General features: G+C 36.2%; 1 protein-coding gene across 1 annotated transcript in view; it reads right to left on the bottom strand.

The window, feature by feature from the left end:
- LOC131062894 (protein TORNADO 1) overlaps positions 1–22,429 on the bottom strand; it is a 69,779-nt gene extending 47,350 nt beyond the window's left edge. The window contains exons 1-2 of the mRNA XM_057996634.2: positions 20,449–22,429; positions 18,835–20,072 (exon numbers count right to left, since the gene is read on the bottom strand). Coding sequence (XP_057852617.2) covers positions 18,835–20,072; positions 20,449–21,952 — 2,742 coding nt within the window. The 5' untranslated portion in view covers positions 21,953–22,429. The remainder of the gene's footprint in view (positions 1–18,834; positions 20,073–20,448) is intronic.
- Between the last annotated feature and the right edge of the window lie 4,484 nt (positions 22,430–26,913).

Raw genomic sequence — 26,913 nt, 5'->3', positions numbered from 1 at the left:
ATTGGGCTACTCTTGATGCTTTATCATCATGATGGGTTTTATATGCTATTTTTGCATTCATGGGCTTCATGACTACCCTTTTAACCACATCATTTTCTATACAAATGTTGTCTATCATTTGAGTTGTTATTTATCATTTGAGTTGTTATTTGAAAGTATCTTTTACTATTTTTACATCTTCATCTATTCTCCCATTGAATTCAACCTCTTCCTTGATCATTATTAATTTTCAACTACCTCTATAAGAAAATATTTTATTAGGTTCAAAATAGACATGGACAAAGGACTTGATGAAGGATTATCCAATTGGGCAACCTAATGCTCAAAACACATAAAGAAACTTAATGAAAAAAAGATACATGAAACATTATTTTGATTATTCGTAGTCATAAAAGTTTATAGATTTCCACAAGGGCTTTATAACATGAGGTAATTGCTTCTAAGGCATATATAGACACAACTGTATGAATCACAAAATTTGATTGATATTATATTATAACTTAATATTTAATTATCCATAAAGTTGGAGCTAGAACTAATGTGAAGCTAAGAACTCAAATTTGACTTCAAAGATCATGAATGATTCTTATAAAATGTGACTTCTAGTCTTAGGGTTGATCTCTATTAGCCACAAAGAGGTGCAAAGCTCAACACTTGTGTAATGTGCAATCAACCAAACATGTAGAATATTTTTGTTAAATGAATGTGGTAATGATGGACTAGTGAACCTCATTGTGTTTCATACTATAATCTATTATGGGTCTAACGAATCTAAAAATGTGTCCTTTTGTTTCCACACCCTTTAGAGATGTGCAACAAGATTCAAATAAAGAAGCTAGGTGTTATTCAGTGATAGTGAATCTAGAACTAGAATGTGCCTTTATGGTAATTTTGGTAATCAAAATCTCCTAGACATTGGATTTGATGTTGTAGGTTAAATGTAAAACATATTTTCCAACCAAAATATTAAATGTTCATTTGTGATGAAATGTAGAAGGATTTGTAGTGCTTTAAAGGTAATGGTTGGAATGTTATTGAAAACTTGCAAATACATAAAAATAAAGATTATATTTTTTTTGGTGATGCAAGATTACTCTTCCCCTTTAATATCTATTAGTTTTTCATTGTGCTATGATTTTTTTTATTTTGTTATTTGTGGCAAGAATCATTGCTTCTTTCTTTATTATAGTATGAAGATCACTCCTAGGTTTTTCCACATATGGTCTTCTACTAGACTATATTGATATCGATCTCTCTAGAGCATTCCTCCTCTTCCTCTTTGTTAGTTTTTTATGTCCTCAAACATTTTTTCTATTTTTCTTTCCACTATTAGGGCTAATTTATATTCTTTCTCTATTGTTTGGACATTCAACAAATCATCTATTTTTGGATTGATCCCCTTAAAACATTAATGTACCTTGCTACATTCTCTTGGCCTTCATTATGGTGACTTGATTTAATTTTTAGTTTATAGTGTTCTTTAATATAATCATTCATAGTCATATAATAATGGATTTTCAATACTATAAATGGTAATTCATAAGAATGAACTTAGATTTTAACTTTTTCACCATCTCATCCCGTTATCCAATGCTATTTTTTCTATTTCTTTTTTACTAGATTTGTTTCCACCAAATGACATGTGAACTTTCAACATTGTCTTAGCCAATTTCATCCTATTTGGATCATCAAATCTTCATACTCAAAATATTCTTCTAAATTGTTAGACTAATGAGGAATATCTACTCTAGTATTCTCACCAATACCTGGTGTAGCTATCAACATCTTATCTTATTTGTCATCTTCTTCACATTCAACTTTCTTAGTAGGTCCAACCTCTTGTTCTTCACCACTCTCATCATATCGGGGGTTACAAACTTCTATATGGTCTTCTTCAAAGGCATCTATTCATATCTTCATTACTTTCATCATTTTAAACATTTATTCCATCTTTGTAGCAAAATTAATAATACCTTGTCATTTTTGTGGATGCATGTTCTTTAAATTTTATGCAAACTGCCTCAAGTTCTTTAGGGTTTGAAATGTTAGAATAATGATGAATATCTACTCTATTATTCCCATCAATACTTGATATAGTTGTCAATACCCTTTCTTCTTTATAATCTTCTTCGCTTTTAGTTTTCTCAATAGGGCCAACCTCTTGTTCTTCATTGTTCTCATCATTTTGAGGGTTGGGACCTTTTCTAAAATCTTTTTCAAAGGCATCCATTTATGTCTTCATTGATTTCATCATTTCAAACATCTTTTTTAAATTTTTAGTAACAAATTACAATTTTTTGTCATTTTGTGGAGGCATCTTATCTTCAGATTTGATGCAAATCACCTCAAGATGGTAGTATATCCACAACCACCCTTACAAATTGTCTCACAATTATGCTCTATTTACAAGTTTTTTTATATTCTCTCAATTTGGTGTTATTTTTACAAGCAAAGCTTGTAGGATTACATACCTTTCGCTTTGATACCAATTCATGCAATCATGAACAAATGATCTAGGTTTATCCAACCATGCAACATAATAATCACATGCACAATGGAACTCAATAAATCATTGATACCAACCACACGATCCTTTTTTCTTAATACTCATAAAAGTTTATAGTTTATTGTATGGGATTTAGAAATGAGGCCTCAACCCTCAATAAACACATGGGCACAACTATTTATGGATCATAGAATTCAGCTAAAATTACAATACATTAATTTCTCAATTATCCACGAGCATGGAGCTAAAACCAATGTCAAGCTAAGAAAATTGACTTCAAATAATCATGAATAATATTATAATATAGCAATTTATAGCCTTAGGGATTATCTTTTTTGGCTATAAGGAGATGCTAAGTCTAATGCCAATGTACTATACAATTGACTAAATATGTAGAAGGAATCTTATAAAATTAATGCAATGATAATTGAACGATGAATCTTGATGTGATTCAAACCATAAGCTCTCCTATGTCTAATTAATCTAGAAACATTGCCCTTTGTTGTTGCATGTTTCAAAAAGATGTTGCAAGCTTCAAATAAGGAAATTGAATGCTATCACATTATGACTGGTAGTGAGTTTGTATTGGAATGTGCCTTTGTGGTGATCAATGTTCTTGAAAATTTGATGTGATATTATAGGCTCAATGCTTTTAAAAATTTCATGTGACATTGTTGGCTCAATGTATAATATATGTTGTCAACTTTGATGTCAAAATGTACATGTGTGATGAAATGCAAAAAGATTTGTAGTGCCTCACTAATGAGTTGAATGTTTTGAAAACTTTTAAACAAACAAAGTGAAAGACAATACTTTATTGGGTAATGTAAGATTGCTCTTATAGCCTGGGATGCTTCTACATCATTAGGATGCTTGTCTTTTTGTTGAGTGAAACCAATATTTGTACTAGTGCTATCAAATTTCCTTCCATAAACTTTTTCACATTCTTCCAAATTTTCAAATAGGTAACCAAACATGATGAATTTCAATTGATTACTTGCTTGTAGATGTTCCAACTAAGTAGAATTAATTGGAAGAAATGTCTTTTTGAAGGCTATAAGTTACATCTAACTTTCCACCTCTAATATCAACATCTTGTTTTATGGCTCACATTTTAGAAGCCAAACTCATGACATCACAATTCTTCAATTTAAGATTGAATACCTTCAATCGTAATTCAATGAACTCTAATTTTAAATGAGAATTAGATAAATCTTGTAATTTTTTAAGGGCCTCAAATGTGTTGGAACACATCTTCATTGATAAAAGTTCTCATCAAAACTGGGGCTTTAGGATTTTAATATTGTCATTTTTTCCTTCCCTTTAGCAACATTTGGTGTTCTAGGATGGGTGTCTCATGACAAATAGTATGCCACAAATTATCCAAAATAAGAGTGTTTTTTACTTTTATGTACCTGTATATCCATATATCTTTTTTCAATTAGAATTTCATCAACTATTATCATATTAAGATCACACTATAGATTGTAAAAATTACAAAAAATTTCTTATTTAAATATATGCCTTTAATTTTTTAATAAAAAACGAAAGGAAGGTCTTTAAAAAAAAAGAAAACTCTAATATGCTAGTTTCCAATGTTTCATCAAATAAGCATAAATTAGTCTTTCTTTCACTGCACTCCTTGCAAAGAAAAAGAAAAATTGTCACCCGATAAGCATAAACAATGATTTACTATGAGCATAATATTGTGGACTTCGAGAAGAGATTGAATAGCATTAATGATACTCTCCAATCCATTATGTCTCTTAGCCACAATATTATCAAGACTACTACAAACTACATGAATACCATGGTGGTGAATCTTGAAAAGGGATATCAAGGTAATTTAGTTGTGGATTTGGATTTGGAGAAGGAAAAAGGTAACGAGGAGTCTGAGCAAGAGGACTTGTGCCAATTTGAAGAGGAAGGCAGACAAACCCCTGCAGGATATCTAGGATTTGAAGAAAGTGGCTCAAAATATGAACCAATTGGAGGCGGAGGTTGCTGAGACTTTGAAGAATTTGGCCTAGCTCCCTTTTTCTTTCCTTGGTTTCTATTGGGTTTTTTGTTGGTTTTTTTTTGGTGCTGGGTTGTCGATGCAACATTTTGTTTAATTGTTAAGCTTTTCATGTCTAATTTGTGACCTTCTATAAAGGGTTTTGGGTCCCTTCAAACTTGTTTTTTTCCGTAGTAAAAAACCTTCATCCCACCTTTAACTATCAGCCACTGCATTTGCATAGATGAAAAACACTGCCTTGTAAGATTGATAAAAAGTCAATGAGCCAACTACTGCTTTATAATATTTTTATTGATTTGTTTTGCCTGTTTTGTGTACCTTTTCTCTCATATTTTTATGCTTTGGGTAGATGTGAGTCTTTTGATATAGCTATCAAATGTTACTATGCTTTAATGCTTAGATGTCTATATTATAGTGCTTGTACTCTGCTACCACTGTCAGGCCAGGATTGATGTAGGTTAGAATTGTATGATATCATTCATGAAGATTTACTAACGGTAAGTAGTCAATGTATATTGAGTTGGTCTACTAGTGAAGAATTTGTATTCTTAAAAAGGGGTCACAATTTCAAATCTTGTGAGGTAAGATATATATGTAATCTTAAAAAGGGGTGCATCTGGGGGTTTGATGATAGTTTGGAAACCTTCCACTGTCCACATTGAGGGAGAAGCTTCCAATAGAAACTGATTGCTTGTGAAGGTCCTGCTCCAACATTCAAATGTTTCTTTTCTATTGCTTAATGTTTATGGGCCTCCATCCCTTGTTCTCAAGCGAGCTCTATGGTTAGACCCGGATAGAGTGATCTCTCAACTCCAAGATCAAAATCTTCTCATTGGAGGGGACTTCAATGCTATCAAAAGCTTTAAGGATAAAAGAGGAGGTATCTCTAGACTTGGTAGATCCCAACATGATTTCAATGATTGGATTGACATAAATGGTCTCTTTGAGATAGAATCAGGAGAAAGTGCCTTTACATGGAATAATCGAAGGCAAGGTTTTAGTAACATAGCAAAGAAAATTGACATTTTTTTTGGTTGAGTGATACTGATTCCTTCCCCTTCTCTTTGGAGTGCTTTGTCCTCCCCTATTTTGGTTCAGATCACTATCTGCTCCTTCTTTCCTTTCATGGCGATTCTACTTTCTCAAAGTCGCCTTTTAGATTTGAAAATATGTGGATGAAGGATGCCAATTTTCTAACATTGATTAATCAATGGTGGAAAGAAGTTAACTTTGATGGATCTAAACTATTTGTTTTGTATCCAAGCTAAAACATGTTAAAAAACAACTGCTAAACTGGAACGCCTCACACTTTAAGAATATCTTTGTTGCTAAAAAGAATTTGGAAGCCCAACTTGAAGATTTGAATGAAAAAGGTCATTAAGGATGGAATGACACAAATCTATTTCTAGAGGAAAAGCAATTGTTGGCTGAATATGAGGATATTCTTCCCAAAGAGGAAATTTTCTGGAAACAAAAATCTAGAGAAGGATGGCTTCAAGATGAGGATAGGAACACCAAATACTTTCATAATGTCACAAGGATTTGAAGGAAAAAAAATAAAAATTCTAGACCGAAAATTCAAGGTAACTGCTCTATTGTTGATCCAGTGACCATCAGAAATGAATCTATTCGATTTTTCTCCTCTCTGCTCAACAATGAAGCAAGCTTGGATCCAATTGAGCAAAGGAAGTTGCTATCTTTGATTCCAAAAGTGATCACAGAAGACCAAAATAAAATGCTAAATGCCAGCTTCATAGTGGAGGAAGTTTCAGTTGCTCTCAACCAACTTCCCTTTGACAAAGCCCTGAGGCTTGCTGGATTTCTGACTGGTTTTTTCAAGAAGTGTTGGGAGATTCTTGGGAATGATCTAGTAGAGGATCTGAACAATGCCAAAATATTAGGAAACCTTCTAAGAGAAATAAATAACACTTTCATAGAACTTATTCCCGAGAAGGATAAAGTAATTCGCTTAGAGGATTTTAGACTGATTTCTCTCTGCAACACTATCTACAAAATCTTTTCCAAGGAAATGACGAATAGGCTAAAACCTCTAATGGATAGCATCATTTTAGAAGAGAAGACTAGTTTTGTCCTAGGGCGTTCGATCCTAAATGGGGTTATTGTGGCTCAGGAGGCAATCCACACCCTTCAAGACATGAAAAGGCTAGGCATGATAGTGAAATTAGACATTTCTAAAGCATATGACAATGCGGACTGGCACTTTTTATGCAAAATTATGCAAGCCTTTGGTTTCAGTAAATAGTGGATTAACTAGGTCTTTGAATGCATTTCCACGCCGAGATTCTCTATTCTACTTAATGGTAAACTGGAGGGCTTCTTTTCCTCTTCCAAAGGCATTCGTCAAGGTGATCCAATTTCCCCAATTCTCTTTTATTATAATGATAGAATCTTTGGGCAGAGCTATAACATCTAAGCACTCCTCTAAGGAATTGGAAGGTATCAAGATTACTATTGATTTCATTGCCACACATCAACAGTTTGTGGATTATAATCTTCTGCTTGGATCTACAAATCCCTTGGAAGCTTCCCATTTTCAAGAGCTTCTGGACTCATATGGTAAGGCCTCAAGCCAGGTGATAAATAGGGATAAATCAAAAATCTTTTTCTTTTCCACTTCAGTGCCAATGGAGAATAGAATTCTAAGTATCTTTAACTATAAAAAGGGTTCCCTACCCTGCAGTTACTTGGGAATCCCCATGGGTAGGGGCTTGAGAAATTCGTACTTATGGAATCTTTTGAAGATAAAATTGGACCAGAGGATCAATTCTTGGGAGGGGAAATGGCTTTCTTGGGTGGGAAGATTGATAATGCTTCAAGCAGTTATCTCAACTATCCCCATCTATCTTATGTCTTTTTTAGCTCTCTCTGCAAGAATGAACTCCTTTATTATCCAAAAAATGAGAAACTTCTTCTGGCAGAACACAGAGGAAAATCATAGAATTGCCTAAAGCCTTAGGTGGACTGGGTGTTTGTAATCTTCAGATCTAGAATACGGCACTAGGAGCTAGATTAGTCTGGAAATTGCTTATGGACCCCAAAGCAAGATGGGTTAGAATGATGCATTTGAAATATGTAGTAGCAGGGGAAGCCATCAACATCATGCGGGCATCTAACCATCCTAAAGAATCTCGAATCTGGAACTTTATTCTAAACTACAGAAATCTTATAGCTGACTTTGTTTCATCGGATGTCTATGATGGCTCATCATGTCTCTTTTGGGAAGATTCTTGGGGTGGACTTTCGAGCATTGATAGTCTTATTTCCATTCCAACAACTAGGCAATGGCTTAGACATCATTGGGGGATTTATATCAGAGATTATGTTGTCTTCTCAAAGGACTCCTCCTTCCTTGGCGGAATTGGAAGAAATTGGAAGGCATGTTAGGATAACCGGTGAACAACTAAGAGGGGGGGGGAGGGGGATTAATCAGTTGCTAACAAATTATGTGAATTAAAGCACTTAAAACCTTATATCGGTATAATTGATTAAGCATTAAAGCATAAATGAAAACCAGAGAATCAATACCATGCAACCATAACACATAACACCATGATTTGTACATGGAAAACCACAGTGGGAAACCCTACCCACAATCAAATGATACTTTTACAGCAAGTATATGATTACAATAGGGCCCTGCACATGCAGGAAGGCACACTACCTAGAGCGCACTGCTAATCATAATGGAGTCTCATTGACTGCAAAGATGTCAACCACCTCAAGATGTTTGGACTACAATCCAGAGAGAAGAACTGTCAGTAAAAGTATCAAACATGCTAGATTACAGCTCCGGTTAAGCTCAATACCAGAGGTCTAAAACCTCTTACATAAACCCAACTCGATCACCTATGATCGACCAAATCCTTTGCACAAATGATTATTTCATTATTTGCTCATTTCCATGATACTTGATCTACAATGAGATCTTACATACATTTATACCAACTCGGGACCTAACCAATTAGGTCAGCCACACAAATGATAATACAATAGATCCATTACATAATCCTAAAATAAAATCATAAAACATGTCGGCCTAAGGCCAAGCAAACATCATCCAATCAATAAAACATCCCAGAAGCACATCGGAGGATCCACCAACACGTTACATGCAAACAGGTCCATAACCTAGATAGCACCAGACCTAAATTAGATCTACACACGCTAAAACAATGACACCAATCAAACGAGGCACAAACACGATCACCATCAACATCCTGAATCCCTTCTAGAAGCTGCACCAACACCACTTATGCATAACATCAAAGATCTTCAATGAAGCATTATTGGTGAAACCCTTATCGGATCAATAAAGCAAGCTTACTAGAACATAAGATAGCATCTGATCATCAAGTCAATACCAACTGACTGAAACATACTTCAAAAGCATATGAACCATCCATACAAACATATTCCACCAACCAGATCATACTGGTGGCAATCAATTGATTATCTTCCTAATCCAATCCACCTACCGGAAGTCGGTAACCAACCAAAACAGCAAGTGTTGACATCAATGACAGAACATTAATGCAACACATAATCAATTCCATCATATGGCCAACAATCTCCCCCTTTGGTATTGATGGCAACACTAGATGTGAAAAACATCCAAGTGCCAAGAAAATGCCAAACAAGTCTCCCCTAATGGAAGACCGCCAACAATCTCCCATGAAATGATATAGCAATGAAGTTCTGAACCAAAACTGAAACAAAATGACTAAATACCACCAAACACTGCCAAAGGAGTACAATCAATAAATAGCAATGGTTTTTCACATAAATTCCTCTCCCTTTGACAACAATGCCAAAGAATCAAACAGAATAAATAACTCTAAATCTCAAGGCTGACTACCTCCTCTGAGTAGTAGCACTGATTCATCAATTCGGAGCAGAAGGTAGCTCTGATAATGCATATCGGACTGATGCACATCTGCATCAATTAAGTCTCTACGAAGGGGTAGAAACCCCCAATCTGTCTCTTAAATACTCAAATAATTCCCGAGATAAAGGTTTAGTGAAGATGTCTACTATCTGCTCTTTAGTGTTCACATAAACCAATCTGACTTCTTTTGCTTCCACCTTTTCCTTCAAAAAGTTATACTTGATTGATATGTGCTTAGTCTTGGAGTGAAATACTGGATTCTTTGATATGCCAATAGCTGCAGAGTTATCACAATGGATAAGTACCGAATCATTACAACTCACACATCTGCTTTATCCATAGAACTAGAGTACAATTGGTTGCGGCTATAACATATTCAGCTTCAACAGTAGATAAGGAAATGCATGACTGCTTCTTGTTGATCCATGAAACCAACTTCTTCCCAAGGAAGAATGCTCCACCGAAAGTGCTCTTCCAGTTATCAACATCACGTGCCCAATCTGCATCTGTGTATGCACATAAAGTAAAGTCATCATCTTTAGGGTACCATAAACCATATTCAGTTGTTCCTTGCAAATACCGGAATATCCTTTTTATTGCACTTTCATTATTTTCTCTTGGATTACTTTGAAATCTTGATACAATACTGATTGTATTTATTATATTTGGTCTAGTCTGAGTTAAAAATAGCAAACCACCAATCATGGATTTATATCTTGTAGAATTTACTGAAGGGGATACATCCTTAAGTGATAATTTTTCACTTGTAACCATTGGAGTACTAACCAGTTTAGAATTTTCCATACCAAATTTCTTCAACAATTCCCTTAGATACTTAGTTTGACAGATAAAAATGCCTTTGTCAGTCTAAGTAATCTTCAAACCTAGAAAAAATCTTATTTCTCCAGTAATAGACATTTCAAATTCACTCTGCATATTATCATAAAATTCCATGCACAATTTTTCTTCACCTCCAAAAATGATATCATCAACAAATACTTCAATAATCAAAATATCATAATTAGTGATCTTATAATATAGGTTACTGTCAGCATTACCTTTTATAAAATCAAGCTTCAAAAGATACTTATCCAACCTTGCATACCAAGCTCTAGGAGCCTGTTTTAGTCCATATAGGGCTTTCCTTAATCCGCAAACCATATTTTTGTCATCTGTCAGTAAAAATCCATCTAGTTTCTCAATAAAGACTTCTTCTTCAAGTTCTCCATTCAGAAATGCACACTTAACATCCATCTGATAGACCTTGTAGTTCTTATAGGCTGCATAAGCAAGAAATAGTCTAACAACTTCAATTCTAGCTACCAGTGCAAAAGTTTCACCATAATCAATTCCTTCCTTCTGAGAATATCCTTTGCAGACCAATCTAGCCTTGTTTCTTACAACTTGTCCATCCTCATTCAATTTGTTTCTAAGAACCCATTTAGTTCCAATAACATTCTTATTTTTAGGTCAGGGAACTAAAGTTCAAGTATTGTTCTTTTCAATCTGATCTAATTCATCTTCCATAGCTTTCATCCAACATTCATCTTTACAAGCTTCAACTAATAATGTCGGTTCAATCTGAGAAATGAAACATACCTCTTCATTTGCCAGTGTTCTCCTTGTCATAACTCCCATGTTTTTGTCTCCAATGATTTGATTTTTAGAATGATTTAGCCTTACATACCTTGGTATTTTCTGATTTTCAGGTTCTCTGTGCTTCTCTTCAGTTACAGTCGATTTTTCTAATGATGTCAGGGTAACTGGTTCAGTATTCAGTTCCGGTATAGGCACTACCGGTTCAGTTATGATCATTTCCAGTGCCGGTTCACAATCATAAGATTTAGCTTGGTCTTTGTACTGCTCATCCACTTTCACATTAGCACTCTCCACAATTCTCTGCAATCTTTTGTTATAACATCTATATGCGTTGCTTTTAGTTGAATAACCAAGAAATATTCCTTCATCACATCTAGGGTCAAACTTTCCAATGGAATCATCTCTTTTGATATAACACTTACTTCGAAAGATTCTGAAATATTTAAGAGTAGGTGAATGACCAAACCATAATTCATAAGGGGTCTTACCGGTATCTCCTTTGATATGAACTCTGTTGAATGTATAAACTGATGTACTTACTGCTTCTCTCGAGTACATGCGAGGCAAATTAGCTTCCATCATCATGCTTCTGGCTGCATCCAAAATGGTTATATTCTTTCTTTCCACAATGCCATTCTGCTGAGGTGTCTGGGGTGCAGATAACTGTCTCCTAATGCCATTTTTTTCACAATAACTGTTAAACTCACCGAATGTGAATTCACCACCTTGATCTGATCTCAGACACTTTATTTTCATCCGTGTCTTTGTCTCAACCATATCTTTAAAGATCTTGAATTTCTCAAAGGCTTCAGATTTCTCCCTTAGAAAAGAAACCCACGTAATTCTAGAATAGTCATAAATGATTAACATGAAATATCTATCACCTTGAAAGCTTCTTGTATTAGCAAAACCACATAGGTCAGTATGAATCAAATCAAGAACATCATTAGATTTGCCAGGTATTCTCTTAAAAGAAGTTCTGATTTGCTTACCCATTTCACATTCTTTACATATCGGATTGCGAGGCTTCACAATATTAGGTAAATCTCTAACTGCCTTAGTTGAACTGATCTTTACAATGCAATCAAAATTTACATGACACGACCTTTTATGCCATAGCCAACTTTCATCAATATGTGAATCAAACGTGTCTTTTCATCGGAGTTGAAATGAAAGATGTTACATTTTGTCTATGTATTGGTTACAATCTCCAAACCTGATTTGCTAATGATTTTGCACTTTCCATCCTTGAATTGTAATTGAAATCCTTTGTCTACCAACTGTCCTACACTCAAAAGATTATGCTTCAAACCTTCAACATAATAGACATTATCAGTGTCATGCTTACCATCCAATGAAATGGTTCCTCTTCCTTTGATCATGCATGCCTTGTTATTACCAAATCTGACTTGACCACCATCAAATTCTTGCAAGGTTAGGAACTTTCCTTTGTCACATGTCATATGATGAGAATATCCACTGTCTATTACCCATTCATTTGTGTCTTCAACTTTTGTTGCAAGGGTCTTTTCCTCATTCTTGATAACTAGTTCCAGATCATCTTCTTTCATAGCATAAAATACCCAGTCTTTTCCATTGTTGGATCCACTAGCTGAATCTCTTGTCGGTTCTTCTTCCAAGTCATCAGTTACTCCTTCCTCATCAACATAGTAGCATGATTTTTTTTTGTATTTCCTATACTTATGCTTGATCTAATATTCAGGGTTAGGCTTAAAATAACTTCTTGATCTTTCTTCCAATTTTTGAATTCCTTTCAGGACATCTAGATGCAAAATGACATATCTTATTACATGCAAAACATTTGAAAGGAGATTTTCCTTCATACTTAGTTCTTGATGGACCTCTAGGTATCCTTCTAGCAAATAGGGCTTCAAGTTTCTCAAGCTCTTCATCTTCTTTTCCGATCTCTTCCAATTTCTTTTCATACAACACTTTCCAATCTTGCTTGCCGATTGATGATGTAGATGCCTTAAATGCAGTATCAACCTTTGTAGCTCCAAGAGGACCAAATTCTTCAAGCTCAAAAGCAGATATCATCCCAACAAGAGTATCTCTATTGACAAAAGAATTAGGCATGGTTCTTAGCTCATTAATTGCAGTTACCTTCATCTTATATGTCGGTGGCAAAACCCTTAATACTTTTGAAACGATCTCTTCCTCGCTCAATGATCCACCAAAACACTGAATTCCCAATACAATTTCATTAACCCTTTCCATGAATGCATAAATCCTTTCATCTTCTTCTGTCTTCAAGATTTCATATCTTACCCGGTAACATTCAAGTTTTGAAATTTTAACAGTAAGATCACCTTCATTCAGAGTCTCCAACTTGTCCCAGATAGCTTTTGCTGATGATTTGTCTGATAGTCCCATGACTTGTTGATCTGATAGGGCACTTAAGAGGGCTTCTCTAGCTCTGCAATCATTCTCAATGTTCTTATCCAAGTATGTCGGTGCAGGAAGGCCAGATGCCGGATTATGAGGAGTGTAACCATTCTGAGTTATTTCCCAAATTTCCTTTCCAATGCATCTTAAATGAGTCTCCATCTGAATCTTCCATACTCCATAGTTTGTTCCATCAAGTCTAGGGCTATCCTTCCAGAAAACATGAGTTGAAATATTAGTTGCCATAAGATCTTCCTCAAGCGGTTAAGCTTCTGCAAAAAGAGGACTAGGCTCTGATACCAATTGTTAGGATAACCAGTGAACAACTGAGAGAGGGGGGGTGAATCAGTTGTTAATAGATTATGTGAATTAAAGCAATTAAAACCTTATACCGGTATAACTGATTAAGCATTAAAGCATATGTGAAACCTAGAGAATCAATACCATGCAACCATAACACATAACACCATGATTTGTATGTGGAAAACCTCAATGAGGAAAGACCACGGTGGGAAACCCTACCCACAGTTAGATGATACTTCTACAGCAAATATATGATTACAATAGGGGCCTGCACATTCAGGAAGACACGCTGCCTAGAGCGCATTGCTAATCACAATGGAGTCTCACTGACTACAAAGATGTCAACCACCTCAAGATGTTTGGACTACAATCCAAAGAGAAGAACTGTCAGTAATAGAATCAAACATGTCAAATTAAATTTCCCGTTAAGCTCAATACCAGAGGTCTAAAACCTCTTACATAAACCCAACTCGATCACCTATGATCGACCAAATCCTCTGCACAGATGATTATTACATTATTTGCTTGTTGCCATGATACTTTATCTACAATGAGATCTTACATACATTTATACCATCCCAAGACCTAACCAATTAGGTCGGCCACACAAATGATAATACAATAGATCCATTACATAATCCTGAAATAAAATCATAAAACATGTCGGCCTAAGGCCAAACAAATATCATCTAATCAATTAAACATCCCAGAAGCGCATTGGAGGATCCACCAACACGTTACATGCAAACCGATCCATAATCTAGATAGCACCAGACCTAAATTAGATCCACACACGCCAAAGCAATGACACCAATCAGATGAGGCATGAACACGGTCACCATCAACATCAGCATCCTGAATCCCTTCTAGAAGCTGCACCAACACCACTTATGCATAACATCAAAGATCTTCAATGAAGCTCTGTCGGTGAAACCCTTACCGGATCAATAAAGCAAGCTTACTAGAACATAAGATAGAATCTGATCATCAAGTCAATACCAACTGACTGAAACATTCTTCAGAGGCATATGAACCATCCATACAAACATATTCCACCAACCAGATCATACCAGTGGAAATCAACTAATTATCTTCCCAATCCAATCCACCTACCAGAAGTCGGTAACCAACCAAAACAACAAGTGTTGACATCAATGCAACACATAATCAATTCCATCATATGGCCAACAAGGCCTTCCGCTTTCCTCCACCGAGTTAAACCAACTTTTTGATACAATTAAGGAAAGGCATTTAGTCTTCAGAGAAGGGAAGATGCCTTAATTTTGATCCCATCCAAATCAGGCCAGTATAGTGTCAAGGAAGGATACAATGTTCTTGCAAATCAAGGGGTTTCAGAGGACATAGGATTCCCCCAAAAGCTTTTTTGGAACAGTAAAATTATCTCGAAGGCAGGCATCTTTGATTGGTTGGAAACTAAGAAGAAAATTCTCATAGCGGAGAGATTCAGAAAAATGGGATTTGAGGGCCCATCCAGATTCATCCTTTGCAAAGCGCAAGAGGAAACTATAGACCATCTGCTTCTAAATTGTCCATTTTCAGCAAAATGCTAGAGATGGTTATGCGCCAAACTTGGATGAATAACAACACTCCCAAATGCCATAGTATCGCTTTTTCAAAGTTGGCCAATTAGACCAAAAGATGGCATCTTGAATCCCCTGTGGGAAATAACACCCTCCTACCTTGTTTGGGAGATCTAGAAGGAATGCAATAGGAGAATTTTTTAAGGCAAAGCAAGAAAGCTTGAATCGGTTTTATCTTCTTTGGAAGCTGCAGTTATAGAAGTGATAAACAATAGGCTAGTTCTCACTCCAAGCTCCAATAAAGCATTCACGACATGGGATGGTACAATGAGGTTGAATTGGAGTGGTATTAAAATTCCCCCCTCCCTTGGGATGAAGTCCAACGAAATAAGCAAAGCAGCTTGGTCTCCGCCTCAGATTGGGTGGCTAAAATTGAACTTTGATGGAGCGTTAAAAGGTAATGCATGTACTTCTGGGATTGGCTCTGTGGTAAGAAATCACAGAGGAACATTTATAGGTAAGATGGCAATGCCTATCTCCCGGGATACAAACAACATTGCATAATTCAAGGCCCTTTTATTTGGATTAACAAAGTGTTCCAAAAGAGGTATCAAGAATCTAGTAATTGAAGGGGATTCAACAATTGTTATCAATGCAATCAAATCTTCAACTTCTCCTAGTTGGAGGTTGCGAGCACTATTGGATAAAATTTTAGTGTCATTATCTGAGTTTGACAACTACTCCTGCAAGCATATCTATAGAAAGACAAACATGGATGCGGATGCTCTTTCCGAGATTGCAATTGATGACTCTAAGTTAAGTTGGTGGGCAGATGACCTCTCTAATAACTCGCTCTAGTAATCGAAAATGATTGACTCTATCTTACTCACCCTAGGCTCGACTCCCTCTTCAGTTTGAATTTGAAAATTAGATACCCGTTAAGACATCTAATGGCTTCTTGTTTTTTTGAATTAAATCTTCTTTCTTTTCCTGCAGTAAGTAAGAACCGCATTGGTATTAATGACTTGGAAACTATGGTCCTTTTACTGCTTAGTCATCGTCCTTAGCAATGATTTCTGCAGTTTGTGTTGGAGCTGTCGAGTTGGATGTACTCGGGTAACTCTGTCTAGTCATGGCTTTGACGAGCTGGAAACTATGGTTCTTTTTTTGCCTAGTCATCGTTCTTAGCAAAGATTTCAGCAATCCGTGTTGGAGTTGCTAAGATGGATGCACTCGGGTAACTCTGTCTAGTCTTGGCTTTCTTGGCCACTATTTCTGCCAGAATATGAAAGAGCCTTTGCAGATCTGGCACATGATCTTTAGATGCTGGAGATCATTTTTCTAACATCATTAATGATCTAAAAATTGGCGTATCTTTGAAAGAAGAGATGATGTCATCATAATCTGACAATTCCCATCGAAAGGAAATAGAGCGCCACCTTCAGTATGTGGTGGGTCGAGATGTCTTGTTGGTATTTCCCTAAGGACCATGCATTTAATTTCCATATTTTGAAAAGATTTTCTCACCAACTTTCCTTTTGGACTTAACCTCTCGAGGCTCTTAGCATTTATGACTATTGGGAAACGCGAGAATGTTGGGCAGTTATCAATGACATACTCGAGGCTCTTTTGCCTCCTGGTCTTCTTTCAACTGCAGAGAGAGTTTTTCTTCTTTCTGATTTTCTAGTTCAAAATGGAAGAAGCTCCCTTTGGCTTCATAGAGAGAGCCTATCCAGAACCAATCTCTTGCTTGGGGTGGACACGCCCATATCTCTTTCTTGCTCAGGTCGTCAAGTCTCTTTCAGAGAAATTTCTGATTTGAGATTCAAGAGACTCCTCTGGATCACAGAGCCATCGGTAATTCTTGCGGTTAAGGTAATCTTGGTAGTGGACACTTGAGTAGGAATGAGCATCCGCGAGACAACTCCCATATTTCTTCAAGGTTCGTGGTTTCCCTCTTGACAATCGAGTCCCAAAAGAGCAAGTGTTGGCTTTGACTTCCTAGCTGTTTGAGCAGGACGTGTTGGAGGGCTTGGATATTGTCCTAAATCGTGCCATCATTGGCACCAGAATGCCCTGCCCAGGAGACTTGATTCTTTTCTCCATTCCTGGAGAAACCATTAACTACTACCCATTTCTCCTTGACCTCAAAGGTCCTGCATTAAGGCGTCATAGGGCTTTCGTTGCAATGGCGGTCAGGTTCTTTGAATGGAGACTATTGGGTGATGAGCCAAAGAATGCAGATAGAGAGGATGAGTTCTTACACTTCGCCAAGCTCAACGGTATTCTTCTGCCAAAGCCAAAACGTGAAGCTCATGCTGGAAGAGGAAGAGGAAGAGGAAGAGGACGAGGGAGATTGGGAGGGTCCGGAAGAGGCAGGGGGCGACCGAGAGGCAGGGGTCGTGCTCAAGCAGAAGAGTCAGCTTAGGGCTGCATGTTTATTTTGACAAACATATATGATTTTTGCTTCATTTTGCGAAGTTCTCCTTAATTTTGTAGAAATTGATATCCATCTTTGTTTATAGTTTCTAATTAGCAGCTAGGAAGGCTCTAATACTAAATTATCAGAATTTAGAGGCTATTTGGTTGCCTCTCTTTATAAACTTGTTGATACTCTCATTGGCCCCTCTTTTAGCGTACTTCAAACATTTTCTGTTTTGGATATGTACTTGCTATAATTTTAATAAAAAATCCGTAAACTTAACCGTTTACCAATAAAAAAAAAGATATATATGTAATCCCAGATTACTATAAGCTATTTGTAAATCCATAAACAGACCATAAAAGAATTCATTACCATTTCATATTTTCTTTTAATTTTATTTTGCCAATTTCAATGTCTCTTCTATCTCTCTTCTTGTGAGACTTTGTTCACTGCTTTGCATTTGGGTTCAACCCTTACTGTGTTTTGATAAAACAGCAAGCAAGATGTGTATGTCAAAAAGACGTCATCAAAGAGGAGGTTACCCAAATTGATGTTAAGCCGGTTTAGGCTTCATTGAAACTGAAACAGGCGATTTTCAAGAGATGTGAGAAATCCAGAGGATGCAAATAATTCAGTCCACCCCAAGGGCATTGAACCTAATAACGAGCAGCTTCTCAAGGTTGTTTCTGTAGTCCTTTTGCAATGCAACAAAAACTGTAGGAAAAAGGGTCTGTAATAATAGCATGGAAATTCATTGAGAAAACTTACATTCCTGAATAGGGCCTTGTTAAACAAGACTTCCTAATACCAATTTGAAATCTAGAATGAGGTTTATAGATGCTGCTGTTTTCAGGTCAGATTTGTTGTTAAGTATTTCGGAAAAGAAGAAATGACGCTTAAAATTTCAGCACAGATATCATTGCGAACCCTACCTACTGTGTATTTCCTTTTGTGCCTTGCCAGAAAGAAAGGTCATCTTGAAATTCAATCAATGTTGATATTTTTTAAGAGTTACCATGGGTAAGAACAAATTACTCCTATAATCATTTTCATTCTAGGAAGATCTAAGAAATTTAGTTTAATTTTAGTTTTTCTTTTTTTTAATCAAAGACTAAACACAACAAACCATACCTGCAACTTGGGGAAGAATCCAGGGGTTAGGAATGTATGATTTGAATCATCACACTCCAAATGGCGACCTGCGTAGATGCAGTCTGATACATCTAGTTGCCATTTTTGTGGTTTATTTCGACCTTCCTCGAGTATTGCAGGAATGAAGAGCTTTGAATCAGATTTACCAGGATCTTGCTCATAGCAGAGTTCCAACTTCAACATAATCCTTACAAGGTCACTTGGGTGAACATTATCGAAAATTTTTGGCCCGAATCCAGGCACTGAACTCTGTAATGACTCCCTCAAAATGACCTCCAATTCTTTCCTAGTTGTGAAACCACTCTGCTGCGAATCTGAGGTAGATTGGCTTTTGCTGCTCAATCTTACTAGGCGTCCAAGCACTTCCTCACAAAACCACTCACAATTGACAATGATGAAGTCAAGCTCCTGAAAATAGATTACTTCCCCAGCTTTATGCAAAGAGCTTGCCACTGCTCTCCGCCTTTCTTCAACCTTGCTGGGGTCATCATATCGCTGTGTTCTTAGTGATGGCACCTTAATTTGACAAAGTTCTCCAAATTCTTCCCATCTCATTACTGGTTTGTTGTTCTCAGATTTCCATCTAGATAAAAGAATTCTCAAATCATCACATACTTGGTAAATTTTTGGAACCCTTTCTAATATTGTCCTGGTAATTTGCTGCACATGACGAGCAACTTTATTCACTGACCCAGATGATCTTGCATCGACTGAATAAATTGTTGAACATAATTCAACAAAACCTGTGAAACGGTCCCTGAGCCTGTAAACACATTGAACGGCTGATAAATACATTTCTGAGCTCTCAGAACTTTTATCAATATGAGTGAAAACCACTGTCACATGAGGCAGAAGTGATTCTGCTCTTCTGGAGTTTGATACGACAAACCTTAGCCAGTATACCAGATCTTCTTCAATCTCTTGATTATTTTTGGGCTCTCTATTTTCTGGCTTTCTGAACAGACTGCATATTATCAGGAAAAAGGATGGGCTTCCTTGGCCAGGAAACATGAGATCATGAAAAGCAAGGAACTCATGCTGACCTGCAAGGTCCCAAATTGAGATTCTAGTATCATCATCTTCCACGACTTTGATTTTGATTCCCTGAGTTCTTCCAATGGGTTCTAATGGGTTTGCAAATGTTTTAATTTGGTCTACTGTTGGAATTTTCGCTCGAGCATATGTCTGCAATAGGGAATTGCATAGGGTTGTCTTACCTGCAAGCAAAATCAGGTTTGTTGGTCATTGTGTTGTCCTAAATTACACTTATAATGATTCTTGATATCTGATTTTTTTATCATTGATTGATGCGATCAGAAACTTTGAATGGTTCTTTGCAGTTTAGAAAATAGAATTCTTTAAACACACTCTCAGCTTATTTTGAGCCCCGAGGGATCGTGTCTGTTTTTGTCTCAAAGATAAATATTCTTACAAGGAGTCATTGCATGATAAATATTCTTCCAAGGAGTCACTGCATGATAGTGTATATACATTGGAGACTCATAGTAACAACTAAAAATGCAGAATAAACCAATTGTTCTGTCATTTTCGAAATGCATAATTATAACAAACAGAAGACTGTAAAATACTTGCCTGCAAATTCTTGTCCACAGAGAAAAACTCTCACAGACTTGGGCACTATCTTTGGCATGTCCCTTAGCAAATTGGCTTGGGGTTCAGCACTGGAATTCTGTCGAAGTCGTTGGTGAACATGATCAGCTTTTCCAGATGCTTGAAGAGGAGTGCCACTCAGATCTATCTCTTCAAGCCATATATTCACTTGCAATACATCCATTATGGCTTCCAGCACTGCATCTCCCGCAACTCCTTTACATCCCTTAAAAATCAAAGCTTTCAAAGCTGTGTTTCTCTGAAGGGCTTTGAGAATTTTGATGAAATCAGCAGCACTCATGCTCTCATCATCATTCACAGAAAATTTAAGCAAACTCTGGTTTGAAGAGATCATCTGCACTAATGCATTTACTCCAGAACCACCCATTTTGTTCTGAGGCCCGCCAATGGACAAAGACTTCAAAGAAGTATTTGCTTGCGCTTGGCCTGGTTTGAACCTACTCAGAGGGCAGAGTAAATGCTCAATTCCCTCTCCCCCAAATGAGTTCCTTTCAAGCTGCAAGGACTGCAGGCTCTTGTTCGTAAACAAAGCAGCTGCAATGCAATAAACACCCTTATCACTCATGCTTGTATTCGACATATTGAGGTGCGTCAGAGTCCTATTTTGCTCAAGAACTCTCCTGAGCTCTTGAGCACATTTAGAGTTCACATGGTTTCCACTTATATCTAGATTCTCTACAGTAGTATTCCGCACCAGGGCACAAACTATCCTGTAACAGCCAGAAGTGTCAATCCTGTAAATCCTCAAAACCTTATTCAATGGAATCAACTCAACCACCTTGGCATGCTTTGCTTTGCTCTCTTTGTTCCATACATGAAGCTCCAAATTCCTATTCCTTCCCAAAGCAGCCGAGACCAGGGGATAAGCTGTAATTGACTGCATATCCAATATGGTCAGAAACCTCAGCCTTGAATTCACTTCAATCATTTTGGCCATTTCTTCGGCACCTCTTGACCCAATTGAGTCTTCCCAGATCTGCACTTCCTCCAAGCTCTCATTGATCTTTAAAGCAGAAGCAATGGCCGAAGACCCAGAAGGACCTATACCGCAGTCAGAGAAGTTCAACTCTTTCACAAAGTCATTTGTCTTCAACATCTCTGCAATGAGTTTAACTCCATCTGAACCAAGATTACATTGCTGAAAAGACGCCCTTCTTAGTGTTGGGCTTCTCATGATTGCACTGCAGAGCTCATTTACTTCAGGTAGACTCCACCTGAGTCTGTTGAAATCTAAGGATTTCAATGCTTCACATTCATTCAGAGCTTGGAGTAGCTCAAAAAATGAATCATCCTTCTTGCGGAGCTCTGGAATGTTGATGTTCAGCGACCTATCAGTGTCATAAAACCCTGAAATCTCTGAAATTTCAGACAGCTTGTATAATGACAATGTTTCCACAGGAGGCTTGTGGTATTTGATTGCATAGATTGCTGCCTCTAAGCCTTCAATAGTACTTGAACTGGCCATCTGATCACTTCTTCTGACCAGTACAAAAATTACACCATTAAAAAACCAAAATGTATTCTATACATGCCAAGGATAAGGCTAATATATGTAGGCGATATACAATAATTTTGGAACTGTTTCTTTATATGTTCATAAAGTTGTTGCTGCAGCATGAATATTATTGCTATACAGATTGGAGGTGAAGAATGACACAGACGTCCATAGAGGTACAACGAGTGTGGAAATTTCACCATTCTTTTCCGTGATTTTGAAGAAACCATGTGAAAGCAGCACAGTTGGTCTAGAAGTAAGCATCCAAGGCTGCTTTTTTCCCCCTTGTTCAAAAAAGTGAGGTGGGTCCTGTCTAAACTGTAACGCAACAAAATACCAAATGTCAAAGTGAAATTATAATTCTTCCCAAAAGCTGCTTTCGGCGGCAATGGACCATGGAAAGGACTGTCAGATTTTTTCCAATTTATCACCTTTACATATTTTCCAGGCCATTGTTTGGCAACTAATTCTGGGATTATGATCTACCTGTTTTCATTCAATTGAACTACTAAAACCATAAATATATAGAGAGAGAGAGAGAAATGCTCCCCATACATTGGCACCAGTCAGATTCAAGTCTGAATTGGGGTTGGTTGTGAATGGTGTTAAGGCATGATGTGGAGATTCTGAATTTTTTTTTAAATAAAAATTTGGTAATTAAAAATATATATAAAATTATAAGGTTGAAAAGGACATATTCTATATATTATTATTATTTAAATATGATTTCATAATAAATTTGATAAAATAATTTGAATCTATTTTTATATATTTAAAGGTGTAGATGGCAATTGCAGATTAGTCATTTCATATCTGAAAATTTAGATTCGCTCTTAAATTAAAAAGACATTGTAGATTCAATTTCAATATCTAAAACCACAATGCAAGTACAAACCCTTAATTTCTAAATTCAAATTTTTATCTTAGGTTCGAGCCTACTCCCTACTAAGTGTCACTTGTCAACTTTAGTGTAAAAACATTGAATTTGCATGCTAGGATGCTATATAAAAAAGAAAATCTTAATTCCATGTTAAGTATCAAAAGATAAGGGAATCTAATTCATACATTTGTCATGCATTGAGCTCATCATAACATCATTAGTTATTATGAACATTTGCATGATAATGATAGATTAGCATACTACAAGATTGCTTGGCTTATCTTTGACCTTTTTCTAAGCATTGAATAGTTTCAAGGAGTTTGACTAGTTAAGCAAAATCCTTTATATATTAAACTCCAACAATATTTGTCGATGATTGTATGATGAAAGAACAAGGATCCGGTCAACTACTGAGGGGGGGTGAATCAATAGAAAAATTGATAAACTTTACCAATCTCAAAATCAATCTCTCAAAGTAAACTTAGAACTTTCAATGCAATATCATTGTCAAGATAAAAATTGTCAAGTTAAACCGGCTGACTGTTACAACAAATTAACAGTAAACAACTTATAACTCACAAACATCCAAATACTTTTACTGACATAAGTAAAACTTCATTTCATATTGCTGCCGAGTATCATGACTTATCAAAGTGGATTAAGTAGTTAAGAAAATCAACCATAGAAAATATAACCACAAAAACATTCACCACTTGACACAATATTTTTGATGTGGAAACCCAAATGGGAAAAACCCACGAGATAACTATCTGAACTCTTCTGAAGTTCGCCCTGTTAGGAGCCAAGTATGTTAAAGCTTTTACAAAAAGTTCTGTTAAGAACAAATCCTGTTAGGAACCACTCGGTTAAGGGATTGACTATAATGTCTTGTTAGAAGCAATACCCTATGAGGAGTAACCTTTGTAAAGGATTTAGAATCCAAGCTAATGGATCACCTTGTTAGAGGATTTGAATAGCACAAAGCTTGTTAGAGCTTACCCGGTTAGGGGATTTCAATCTGTTGTAATTGTTAGAAAACAACAGGAGTTTGTTGATCTGTTTGAATAGCACTACACTTGCTTGTTCAGATCTTTTTTATGCTCTTATTTGCCTTTACTTAGACTACAAATACATCATCCAGTTCAGCAACCACACACTCAACTAAAATTTTGTCAACTCTGAAACTAAACAACTTGTCGACCTTATAAACAAATCAACTAGGTCGGTAACACAACAAAAACCTAATTCACATAGAGATTAAAAACAAGTCGGTTCAAGTATGACCGTTGGATTACATAACAATCTCTACACATCATTCAAGAATGCTTGGACCGCTCCTTGATCATTGCTTCATTGAACTTAGTAACTCATCACACGCTTTGCATTACATGCAATGTACTTGCTCATTCCCAAGACAAAAACTGCTACCTCAACGTGCCAAAAACACTTTGAAACTCTCTTCATACAATATGCATATGTGTCATAATCATTACCACTCACCATCAGATCATAAACCAATATAACCAATTCACCAGACTTAATCGGTTAGGGTTTATCAAAACAGTAGGTAGGGTTTACCGGTTCAACTCTTCAATACTTAGCAATACCAGTTCACTCCACAAACTTACCTACCGGTTATAGTTTCCTTCACTAGCTCTTCCTACCGGTTACAAAACAACATGACAACAATATCATTATCAGTTTAATTGACATCAATGACAACATAACATTTCATTAATGCAATCTTCATGCAAATGCCAATAGTCGATACCACTCATACCACTCAGTTTGCACTCATATATTCAAATACTTTGAGGCAAACATATTTTAGAAGATTAAGAGCACACAAATCAAATCTGTAGATAGAGAGGTCAAATATGTGAATTAGGGATCAAATCTACAAGCACACAAATCTTTCTACAACACGAAATTGAACTAGAGTAGAAAGAGAGTCAGCTAGTATCCTATTAGAGCATTACAAACACATATGATCACTGAGCATTGATTGGGTAACTAAGCATAGTCCACAAGTTATATTATCCAAGCTATATGCGAACCTAGGTTCACATTTGTTGGGAAAATGGTGTCTCAACCTTGCATTTGCATGAGGTTACTATTTACAGTAAGTTTTCTCTTGAGCATGAAATGGTGCTAAATTCTCCCCAAAGCTTTGGATTGGCTAGATAAGCATGCCAGTAAATTTCCGTCACAAGATCACAACTAGTTTTGAAGATATTAAAGTTTTCATTTTTGAGGGTGCACTAAAATGTTTAAATTTATTTTTGAGGACTTTAGACCCTATGAAACATCCTGAAATGTGGGAGTAACCAGCGTAGTAGGTTACAAGGTGATAGAGCACTTCACAAGCTTTCCAGTGCATCAAACAGTTCATCAATCTGACACTCGGTTCACAAATTATGGCCTCTGGAAGTTTGGACTCCTGTAATAGGAAATATAAAATTTGCATCGAACACATAAATGAGTCGTAAAAGGGAGGAACACGTGGTGATGTGTGTTTTGACACTTCATAGGGCATCTAGAATGGAGATATGGTCGGCTCTATTTTATTGGGTGGTTTTAGCTCATGGTTTTGTAATACCGTTTGACGGTTTCTTATATTGTATCTCATATATATGAGGTGTGTGAGATAGAGGTTGTGTGTTAGAGTCTTATGGCTATTGAGTTACCTCTGAGTTTCTGATTAGTGGTGCTCCTGTGAAGAGCTTGCTCTACAAGTATATTGTAATATGTTATTAATTGTTGAATAATATATTGAGTTGCTTTTGAAGTGTGGGGTTTTTCTCCCGAAAGGGTTTTCCCCACGTAAATCACTGTGTTGTTGTGTTGTGGTTTGCATGATATTATGTTTATTTATGTTAAGTTTTTGTAGTTGTTGTAACAATCCATACAAGTTTTGCATTACCCTCCTCTCAAGGTTAGTGTAGGAAGTTGTTCCACTACTTAACTTCCTTACAACATTCCTTCTTTGTCATTTAAAAAAAATTGCTTATATTTAGTTAGTATCTCAGCTCTTAATTCTAGTGTAATTTATTTGTTAGTGCTTCATTGCTTTTAATTCCTTACCATAAACTTCTTTGAAAAGATACTTGCTATTTCTTTTCAATAATATATGAACAATGTTTATAATAGTTAGTGTGAATGGCTTGAAAACTCCAAACATATTAGGTGTCCACATTGATTGAGTAAATTACTATAATCCTAAGGTACGTTCCTTGAGTGGGTGAATTATTAAGGGTACGTGTTGTGGATAGCTTAAGGACTCCAAGCATGTGAGTGGCATATAATCTGAGTTAGTGAGTGAATAAAGAATACTAATAAAAATAGATTGGTAGGAATAACATCACCATTCTTAAAATATATTAGCAATCACACCATAGTGTACAATGGATACATCAAATAGTTATGGAAGACTAAATAGCATTTTTTTAATTTTCTCTACATATAGTGGTTCAATACATGAGGTTGATTGTCGTTAAGAAAATGAAGTGTGTGTAATTAAGGTCTTGATGGGAAATTGACAACTTTGAATTGATTGTTCATCTACTTATATCAACTTTATATAATATATAATGTTAAAAATTTAGTTAAATAAAGATATATAAGTATTATCTCTCTCTTGATCTCTCTCAACCTCCCTTCCTTTGTTTCTCTTTCTCCTTCCCTCCCTTTCTCTCTCACACACACTCTCTCTACCTCTCTAGATCTTTATCTCCCCCTTTATCTCGTTGTCCCTCTTAAAGCTCTTTGAGTTATTCGATCTAGGTGAAAGAGCTTAGGCTACTCACAAGTTTACCTTTAGATTATCTCTTCATCTTCTAGCTTCCCCTTGCAACTCTTTTTTCTCTCATCCTTGTGCTCTTGAAACAAACCCAAAGAGACATATATTCTTGTAGACATCTCTCTCTCTCTCTCTCTCTCTCTCTCTCTCTCTCTCTCTCTCTCTCTCTCTCTCTCTCTCTATATATATATATATATATATACCACTTTCCCTAAATAGTAGCCATAACACAATGAAATCATCTTCAAAAAA

Source organism: Cryptomeria japonica, chromosome 9 (genome assembly GCF_030272615.1).
Source record: "Cryptomeria japonica chromosome 9, Sugi_1.0, whole genome shotgun sequence".
In the NCBI taxonomy this organism is placed as follows: domain Eukaryota; kingdom Viridiplantae; phylum Streptophyta; class Pinopsida; order Cupressales; family Cupressaceae; genus Cryptomeria; species Cryptomeria japonica.
The sequence above is the reverse complement of the archived record's forward strand: the minus strand, read 5'-3'. Positions and strand labels throughout refer to the sequence as shown.